Source organism: Apium graveolens, chromosome 10, assembly GCF_009905375.1.
Source record: "Apium graveolens cultivar Ventura chromosome 10, ASM990537v1, whole genome shotgun sequence".
Taxonomy (NCBI): domain Eukaryota; kingdom Viridiplantae; phylum Streptophyta; class Magnoliopsida; order Apiales; family Apiaceae; genus Apium; species Apium graveolens.
In genome coordinates this window covers 164,675,879-164,686,503 of record NC_133656.1, presented here as the reverse complement: position 1 = coordinate 164,686,503, position 10,625 = coordinate 164,675,879, and the positions used below count along the sequence as shown (strand labels likewise).

At 36.0% G+C, this 10,625-nt stretch overlaps 1 protein-coding gene across 1 annotated transcript in view; it reads right to left on the bottom strand.

Moving 5' to 3' along the window:
- Positions 1 to 456: 456 nt before the first annotated feature.
- Positions 457 to 10,625, bottom strand: part of LOC141691262 (zinc finger BED domain-containing protein RICESLEEPER 2-like) — a 49,751-nt gene continuing 39,582 nt past the window's right edge. The window contains exon 2 of the mRNA XM_074495999.1: positions 457 to 1,236. Coding sequence (XP_074352100.1) covers positions 457 to 1,236 — 780 coding nt within the window. The remainder of the gene's footprint in view (positions 1,237 to 10,625) is intronic.

Below are 10,625 nucleotides of genomic sequence, written 5' to 3'. Positions count from 1 at the left end.
ACATAACAATGCCTCTGCATTTTCAGGAGTAATACAACTACGATACTTGCTAATAATCTGACATGCGGTACTAAAACAAGGCTCCGAAGCAACTATAGCTATAAGTATTCTTAAAATATCTTGTGCCATGACTTATAACACCGTGTACTTGCTCTTGATTTCCAATACGTGAGAACATCAATATGCACTCTAGCATATAACTTACTTTCTTCCGAGTACAATTCCAATTGTGATTTACTCTCATCACGTTTATTTTCTTGGCTAAAATAAAGTTCAAAATCCTGCAAAAAATGAACAAGTTAAATAAGAAACCCATTTATGTCCATTATCCAGATGAAATAAAACAAAAATTGAAAATATATTACTCACGTCTATTTCATCCATTGGTTCACTATAATCTCTTCTTCTAGGATCTGGACATGATGTGGCACTTGTAGAAATATCAGGTAATACTCTTCAATAATCTAAATAAAGTTCCTCGAACCGTTCACGAACTTCCCAAACTTTACCAATGAAGTTTTTTGGATAGAGTTTCTGAAAGACATACTCCGCAAACTTTAACTTGTACCGAGGATCTAATATGATAGAAAATGAATATATCATGATATAATCCTCCCAATACTTCTTGAATTTTTCATTCATTTCAAATGCCACTGCATGTAAAATACTACTCTCGTCTTGCATCGCCAAAGTGATATGTGACTGTATCTTGTACACCCCATGAAAATAAAGATTAGAAGTTGAGTATTCACTTCCCGAAAAGGGAACGGTTATATCATAAAAAGGTTTTAGAAATTTACAAATCTTGTGAACTTTGACCCATTCATCTTCTGTTAGATTTGTCAAATTATTTTCTACCAAGGCATACTGAGATAGGGTAACCTTATATTGTAATGCACCATCAAGCATAAGGTAAGTAGTATTCCATCTTGTTGAAATATCTTGGGAAAGCTTTTTCATGCAATCTATTGAAAGTTCACTAACAAATTCTGCAAATTTTATCATCCGCGCATTTGATGCTCTAACATATTTCATAATTTCTCTAACGTTGCTCACACACTCATCAATCACTATGAGACCTTTTTGAACAATTAAATTTAAGATATAAGCACTACAAAGCACATGCAAATACTTTCCATCACAAAGCAATGTGTCATTCAGATTCAAATGACTTCTTAAAACCTCTATCAAACCATTATTGGCAGAAGCATTATCTAGAGTAAATGTGAAAACGTTCTTCTCAATTCCCCAATATTTTAGCAAATTAATAACCTTTTCAGCCAATAATTATCCATTGTGTGGTGGAGGCATAAATCTAAAATTTAAAATCCTTGAATGTGGTTTCCAATTACCATCCACAAAATGAGCGGTAAGAGACAAATATCCATCCATAACTGACGAAGACCACAATCAGAGGTGAGACACACTTTTCCAGGTAAGGATTGTAATATATTTTTCATTTTACTTTTCTCCATCATATATGCATCCAAAATATCACTTTTGATGGTATTTCTTGATATGTGTTCTACCTTGGGATTTAAGTAAGTATGCACATCCTGTACACCTTCATACTCAACATAAATAAATGGTAGATTATGTCTTACAATTGCTTTGCCCAGTAAGTCACGATAATTTTTTTGATCAAATGAAGCATTTTCTAGTTCATCACTCGCTACATTTTATCTGTGTTTTGACAACATATGTCTTCGCATATTACTAGTACCGTGCTTACAAATATAAATCTGACCACATTCCTTACACCTCCCTATAGTTATTCGATCATTTATATATTTTACAAATAAATCCCAAATTTTTTATGTAGGCTTTTTATATCGTTTCACACTCCTACTAGTATTAGAATAACTTTATTCTTCTTCCATTAAGTGCACATAAATAAGAAATAAGGAGGCATGATAAAGAACCTGTTTGGAGAAACAAGCAGCACAACAGAATAAAAATAGAGGCCAACAGTGGTTAAAAGAATCTGCGACTTAATTCTTGAAAGTTTTGAAATCCATTCGCCTGAAAAGGGCAACAAATTTCAGAACCTGCAATATTCAAAAGATAAATAAAAATTATATAAGTTAGTTGTGGCATTTCATCAAACAGTTCTACTACACTACATCTGCCAAGCACATAAACAAGAACATTCTAAAATTGAGAAGACAAAATATAAAATATTAACAAACAAATCTTATATCACTTAGAATTTTTGAGATTTTAACCCAAAAACAAATCAATTACATATAATCTGAATTCATATATCAAACACACAAAAGTAAGTATATATAGATATAAATGACCTAGTAATTCTCTATATCAAAATAGCATAATTTTGATCTCTGGTAGCTGAAATCGAAGCCTGATTTTAGATTTTTAGTACATAGAGTTTTTAGTTTATATAGTTGCGTGAAGTTCTGAAGGTACGAAACAAAAGAGGCGAAAAAGAATGTGGGTGATATGGATAATATGGGTCATCATGTATTTGGCCCATTTAATTTTAATAAAAGTGTCACGTTCTTGAGAATCAAACTTAAAAACGAAAGCGTTACCGAACTCGGAATCAAGTGTGCCATATACCAAATCGAAGCTCTCAAAAAGCTCTTTTAGAATCAATCATCACTTTTTATTTCGAATTAAATTACGACTAAAATAGGAATTTTTGATTTTGACGTTGTTTGTGTGATTAGATGGCCGAATCTTGTAGATAATTTTGTCCTGGTCATTTTGGTATATTATATGACGAATTTGGAGTTCAATATCATGTAGAAAAGTGGGTTTAATTTTCGAAAATACTAAAATTAGGGTTTATATGTGTTTGAATATTTTCAATCGAATTTAGGCGTTTCTTTGTTAGGGGTTATTGATTAAAATTGATTGTACCACTAAATAGATCGTTGAAAAATGAATCTATTGATATATATATGGTGAACAAACGATAACCGGAAGGGGATGATCGGAAAATCGAAGCTAACGGCGGCGAGATTTTTCGACGGATTTTCCGTTCAAATAGCTAATTGTTTGGTCGTTTTGGTCTTGCAGATGTGTTCCTGGAAGTGAATAGAACATTCACTGTTATTTTGAGCGATTTCTGGGAAGCTTTTCAGGCTGCCGGAAGAGCTCCATGGCGGCAACCATGGAGTTCCGACCGGCGGGGTAAAAGAGAAGGAGGAGGGGTGGTCAAATTTAATTTTGACCCCCAATTTTGCAAAAATATATATTTCAATCCTTGTATTTTTAGACATTCTAAAAAATCAGATTACTGTTTTATTATTTTCAAAAATAGTATTTTTTATAATTATTTTCAGAAATTGTTTTTAATTATTTGTAAAATTCTGAAATTCATTATTTATTATTCTGAAAATTATTTTTAATTCAAGAATAATTCTTAATTATTTGATTAATTAATTTTAGATGATAATTAATTATTTAATTAGTCAATTAATTTAAATATCAATGGATTAATTAATTTAATTAGTTATCAATTAATTTTAATTGATTATTTAATTAGATTTAATTATTTCTTTTGATTTAAAAATTAAAAAAAAGTTTCGAGCTTTAAAATATTATTTTAAATTATTTTCAAGGCTTGATAATTATTATTAAATGATTTTAAAGTCAGATTCGGGTGTTCAGACCTTATTATTTAATTATAAAATGATTTGGAGACCCGTTTTAATTCCGAAAAATGTTCAAAAATTTGTATTAAATACCTGGAAAATCATTTTAACCCCGAATCTTCTTTGAAAAATTATTTTGATCGAATATCCTTCGTGCTATGTGCTACGTGCTATCTGATTGATGTGTTATATGTCTATGTGGTTATTGTTTGACTGTTTTGGTCATAACTTTCAACCCGTAAATCGGATTTGGGTAAAATGAAGGGTATATAAAAGCTTATGACGTATATGTGATGATTAGAATAATATGAGATTAAATATTGATAGATACTTGTGATGCCTAGCAGAGTAAACGAGGCATGGAAAAAGAAAGCTAGTGATCAGTAAATAAAACTGAAGCGTAGAAAAAAAAGCAAGTGATCGGTGAATATAAGCAAGGCTTAGAAAAAGAAGACAAGTGATTGTTGAGTAGAACTGTTAAACGAGTACAAGTGAACTTGGAAATCATTTGTGATAAGGCAAGTACTTCTGAACCTTCCTCGAGATATATTGCAAATATTTCTGAACTTTCTCATAACATGTTCCTAGTATTCAAAATAGTGTTGTTTTACATTGTAAGTGCTGTAAATTATTCAACCTTGAACCCTGATCACATCATTGAACTTGAGATGTATGCCTCATTCTTTGTAAACCACCGACTGTTGATTTTTCAGATATTAAACCATACAAATACAATACTACTCCACAAATACATATACACCATATACCAAATACCCAAACAGAATTACATGAGCATACAGAAACTTATATACCCAATAATACCCTACGGAATCAAAGATCTATACCATGTATTATCATTGAATCCTTGTTCATCAGATACTGATTCTTCAACAGGCCTGAAGCCGTTTTTCATATACATACCTTGATATACCCTGGTGATACTTATGAATTATCTTATGCTCAGAGATAAATGCTTTATCAATATTAATTATGATTCTGTTTTATTAAATTACAATGGTTATCATAATGAATTATTTTAGAATTGGATGGTTTTATAAATATGGACTAGATTCTTGGTCAGACCACATTCGTTAACTTTGCACATTGTGTTAACTTTGATCTTCCTTTGTCAGTTAATCTTCACCCTTGATCTTGCACACTCTTCAAGCTACTTTTGTAGACTTGTCAATCCAACTGGTTGGATTGTTTGTTGATTTTTAATCTTGAATATTGATGGTCTACAAATTGTACTTTGAGATTTTACCTCGAGATCTTCAGTTAGGCATATATAGATCTTAACATGTCGATAAGTATATTGACTTATCGAGATCTCTATTACTCCATAGTTGATTTGACTTGTAGAGGTCTCTGAGTTCTCTATAAGAGAATTTGGCTTATCGAGATCTCTCATCTTCATTTCTTCACTTTGACTTATCGATATCTCTGAGTTCTCTAGTAAATTTTGACTTGTCGATATCTCCAAACTTTATGTCTTCAATTTAGCTTGTCGATATCTCTGAGTTCTCTAGTAGATTTCCTAAGTTCTCTATAAGTCATTCTGGAGTTCTCGAATGACTTCCCAATAACAATAAATCAGTGACTTGTAGAGATCTTGATTTAGAACATTTTTCCCAAAACAGATTTATTCAACTGTAAGCTTCTTCATAATTCTTCTAAGGCATGATCTTCTTGATCTTCTTCCAGATAGAATTCTTAGGCTTGACACTGTTTACAGAAAAAGACTCCAGTCTGCTCCTTTGATATTTTTACAGACTTTAAATGTTACAAGTACAAAATGCAAACTAATATTACAATACAACTTACTTAGGGTTGTCAATTTGACTTAGTCTTGTTAAAGTAGAGGCATATCTTGCACAACAATCTCCCCTAATTTAAGAGAAGATTGCTTAACACAAATTCATGCCTGTTAACAAGACTAACCCCAAGTTATAATAGAAAATAAGACTAATATAAAAATTGACACAATTACAGCAATTATACATTAGATGATTTTGAGTTTGAGAATTACAAGCATTAGACAAAGACTGGAACTTTTGATTCTTCTCTAATGAGGTCCTTTAAATATAAAAGAATTTCAAGTTCCTCTATAATTGGAGTTCTTGTTAGAGCTTTGTTATGGATTAAAATTACTATATATAATTTCTGTATTTAATACTAAGGAACGTGAGCTTCGAGGCTCGATTTGACTGCTCTTGTGTTTCGTGACTCAATCTGCCTTAACAAGATGCCTACGTACCTTGCTGATTGCCAAGGATCAAGTCAAAAAACGTAGTTCTGATTGGTGGGGGTGAGACCCCTTATATAGATGTGGGAGTCCTTGAATTGGACTTGGTATAGGAGACTTGGTGGATAAGCCTCTGAATTAGGATAGACTTAGGAGTCCTAGGAAGTAGGAAGCTGATTCCTTATCCTTTTAGGTCCCCTTGAGGCTAATCTCTAAGGATTTATATCCTTATCGGGACTCTTTTCAACATCTGATTTCTCCCCTATTAATTAATTACGAAATTAATTAATAATCAGGGCTTTTGGGCCTTTTTTATTCCGTCAGGCCTGATCTGGTCCATCAGGCTTAACCTTTCTGGTTTGAGTATCATATATCTATTTATTGGGCCTAGCAGCCCACAGCTTGTACAATTAATGCAGTATTTAATTATACAATCATAATTTATTTATCCCTATCATTTGCCCCCCAACTTTTGGGAAACATTGAATAGGTTTCGCAGAAGTTAAATCTATTTGTTCCCTTACAGGGTTTCGTTTTTCCGTAAAGTGTGGAGCGACCTACACGTTTACAACGAATTTTTTTATTTAGGAATTATTTTGATTTCCAGGAATTTTTCCCTTATTTCCGGGATTTTTCCCTAATTTCTGGAATTTTCCCTAATTTTTCTGGGATTTTCCCTAATTTTTCTGGGATTTTTCCTTATTTTTCTGGGATTTATCCTTAATTTCTGGATTTCTCACTTAATTTCTGGATTTTTCCCTTAATTTCTGGGATTTATCCTTAATTTCTGGAATTTTCCCCTTAATTTTTGGATTTTTCCCTTAATTTCTGGAATTTATCCTTAATTTCTGGATTTATTCCTTAATTTCTGGATTTTATCCTTAATTTCTGGATTTATTCCTTAATTTCTGGAATTTATCCTTAATTTCTGGATTTATTCCTTAATTTCTGGATTTTATCCTTAATTTCTGGATTTTTCCCTTAATTTCTGAAAATATTAACATTTTTCAAAAATTATTTTAAGGAATTTCCTGATTTTTTTGTAATTTTCCAGGATTTTTTTTTTTTTTTCCTTTTTTTCTTTTTTCTCTCTTTTTTTTTTATACAGTTTTCGACCAGGGATCCATTCGGCCAGGATCCTGGTCGAATTAACCTTCTTTCAGCCCTGGTCGAAGGAAATTCGAGCAGGAATATTCGAGCAGAGGTCCTGGTCGAATTTCGGCCAGGATTTTTTTTTTTCCTTTTTTTTTTTTTATTTTTTTTTTCGACTAGGATTTTCGTCCTTTTCGGTCAGGATCTCCGTTTCTGACCGAATTAACCCTCATTTGTTGCCCAGGTCGATGCAAATTCGGGCAGGGCTCATTCGACCAGGATTTTATTTGGTTTCCTGGTCGACCGGGTAAAAAACGTTCTGCCATTCTGATCGAATGAAACAGCTATTTCCCCTTTTCGACCAGGAAATTTTCGGTCAGGGTTTTGGGTCAGAATTCTTTGTTTTGACCGAATTAGCCGTCTTTCTTGCCTTGGTCGAAGCAATTTCGAGCAGGATTGTTTCGACCAGGGTTTTCAGTTGATTTCTAGTCGAATGAGTCTTAATTCAGGTCGAATTAAGCTTATTTTTCAGCCCTGATCGACAAGATTTCGACCTCAGGAGTTTCGATCAGGATTCCTTTGTGTTTCCTGGTCGAATTGGTCTTGAATATATTTCTGTAATTTGGATTTGGGCCCTTAAACCTGGGCTTTATTCTTTTGGGCCATCCCCTTTTTTGGTTTATAACCTGGGCCCATTTCAACTGGGTTTTGTATTTTTAACTAATTGGGCCCTTTTCTGGGCTGTTCTGACCTTGGGGCCCACTATCTTTATTAATCCTGGGCCTGGAAAAATCATTTTGGGCCTCAAATAGGGCTTTATGTATTTGGGCCTTGGTACTGGGCCTTGGGTTTTTCAAGATTTTTCTAGAATTGGGCCTCATTTCTGAGCCCAAATTCCAAATTCTTCTAAGGTTATTCTGGATTCTTCCAGAATTTTCAAAAAAATTCAAATTTCTCTCAATTTTTCCAGGGATTTTCTGGATAATTCCAGAACCTTCTTATTTTTGGGCTCAAATGGGCTTTTTTGAGGCCCAAATCCCCTTATTTCTCCTATATATAGGTGGGATGAGAGTGTGCTTCTTCACACCTCTCATTTCATTTCTCTTCATCTCAAACTTCCTAATCTTCTCCTCTCTCTAATCCACTCCTTTCTCCTCCCAAGTCTTTTCCAGTCTTTACTAGATGGCTGACAAGAGCTCCGAGAGGGCGGCCAAGATAGCCTCGGCTTCAAAACGAGGTAAGGATATCGAGATCCGCTCTTCATATATGTCTTTAATTGATATGATTAATACTAGGGGGGATGAATATCCTTCCACTGCACATCTCGACTCCTTTAATCACTGTAATACTTGGCATAACATAGATTTCAATAAACTAAATGCTCGTTATAACGTCCCTCCCCCCTTTAGACTAGTTCCAGTCTCTGGTGGTGACCGCACTTGCCACTGGAGGCCCGATACTCTCTTCATCTACACCGACGCCCTTAATGCTGGGCTTAGGTTCCCTTTCCATCCTTTTATCCCTCATCTTTTGGCTGACTTACAAATCAACCCGTGTCAGCTTCCTCCAAACGCCTGGAGGAATATTCTATGTTTTATGGTTTGTTGTCTTAGGGAGGGCTTTCCTCTTTCTGTAGCCGTTTTTAGGAAAGTCTTTCAATGTTACAATAGTTCTTCCAATATTTGTGGCTGGGTTTATGTCAAACAAAGGCCCAAAAGCAAACATATCTTTAATAGCGCCTCTATTCCTGATAATAATCCAAATTGGAGGAATAGTTTCGTTGGGTTACGTTGGGAGAATGGCGACTGGGGCACGCTCTTTCGATCTTCCTTCGGGAAGGTCAGTGATGGTAGCCTCAAATCCATTCACTTAACTCCTGAAGAAACTATCATTTACAATGGGCTCACTCAGGATGATGGCACCACCACCAGCTGGACTCTTTTAGAAGAGTTTTCCCTGATTCATGTGGGACTATCCTCTGTTTCTCAACAGGGTATTTCTCTTCCCTTCTCAATTTTTCTTTATTTCACGCATTATTAACATCACTTATTTTGTCTTTTGCTTTGTTTCAGCTGCTAAGGAGATTAACGAGGACAATGTCCCCTTGGTCGAGGAAACAGCTAGGATGAAGAAAGCTCGGTTAGCAGGCCTAGACACCCGAGGAAAGGCGACAGAGCCTATCTTCTTGAGAAAGCACAAGGAGCCTATGGGGGAGGCTTCAACTGAAGGAGCTGAGGGCCATAATGCTCCTATCACTGCTGCTGCCCCTGCTGCTGCTGCTACAGGCGCCTTTCAGCCTCTCTGGGGATTCCGCCGAGGGGATACCGTGGTTGGTTCCACGAAGCATGCTTGGGATTGGTCCTACCATAGCGTGACTCCAAAGGACTTTACTGATGTGGTGGCCACCCCTGACCTTGAGAGGATTAAGCTCATGGGAGCCCAATCTCTGGCTTCGGTATGCCTTCTCTTTTTTAAACTTATTTCTCGTTCTTGTAGCACTTTCTTGCCTTATACTTTGTTAATTGTTTTGTTTCAGTCTAACGCCTACTTTCAAGGCGCTGTGAGGCAAGCCGAATCATGGAAGCGGGCTTCTGATAAGGCCGATAATGCCCTCAGGAGGCAGCAGAAGAAGTATGCTACCCTGGAGAAGAAGCTCAAGCGCAAGGAGGAAGAACTCGGAGAGTCTAACGCCGAGCTGGTGGTACTTCGGGCGGATAAGGACAAGGCTATAGACAACTATCTGGACTCGGAGGAGTTTGCCCAATCTATGAGGATTAGGGATGATTCAGTCTTTCCCGAGTTTTTTAGGACTGGTTGGGACACGGCCCTTGGGACCGTGAACGAGGCTTGTCCTGATATTAACCCGGCGGACTATATCTGTCCTGATGACGAGGCTTTGCTACAGAGGTTTCGTACCCGAGTAGTTGTCTCAGACCATGTTCCTCAGGATCCACTCCTTCCTCCTCCCGAGTCTTCTTCCAGACCTGCTGAGGACGACAGCTCTTCCTCCTCCTCCGAGACGACAGAGACATCCAGCGAGAGTGGAGAGGACGATGATATGGATGCCGAGGGTACTTCAGCTCCTTAGAGCTTTTTCAGCCCTGCGTGGCTTTTTTATTTTCGAGACTTTATTTATCAAACTTTTGTAACATCTATCAGATCTATCTCATTTATCACCTTTTATGCTTGCATCCATGCATTTGATTTTTATTTGTTAGGCCACAAACATACTTTGAAGAACTTATGAATTTCATAAAATTGTCTGGGATTCATCCCTTACACAAGTCTTAATAAATTTCGTAATAAAACTAAAACATATAAATCCTAAGCAAGCAAAGCTTCAAGGTGCTTTTCAACCTACTCGCCATCCTGACGAGTGAGAATCGTACTTCGACCATTTCACACGTAGTAAACCTTCAGGTTTTGTGCGTGCCAGGTTCTCGGGACTTCAAAACCATCCATAGTCTCCAGCTTGTAGGTTCCTCTACCCTGAACGCTCTTGACTCTATACGGCCCTTCCCAATTTGGGGCAAGCTTTCCTTTCTGTCCGACACCAGAAGCCTCTATTTTTCTCAAGACTAGGTCACCTTGTTTGAAAAACCTCTCTTTAACCCTTAGGTTGTAGTAGAATGAAGCCTTTTTCTGATATTCTACTATCTTTGCGTGTG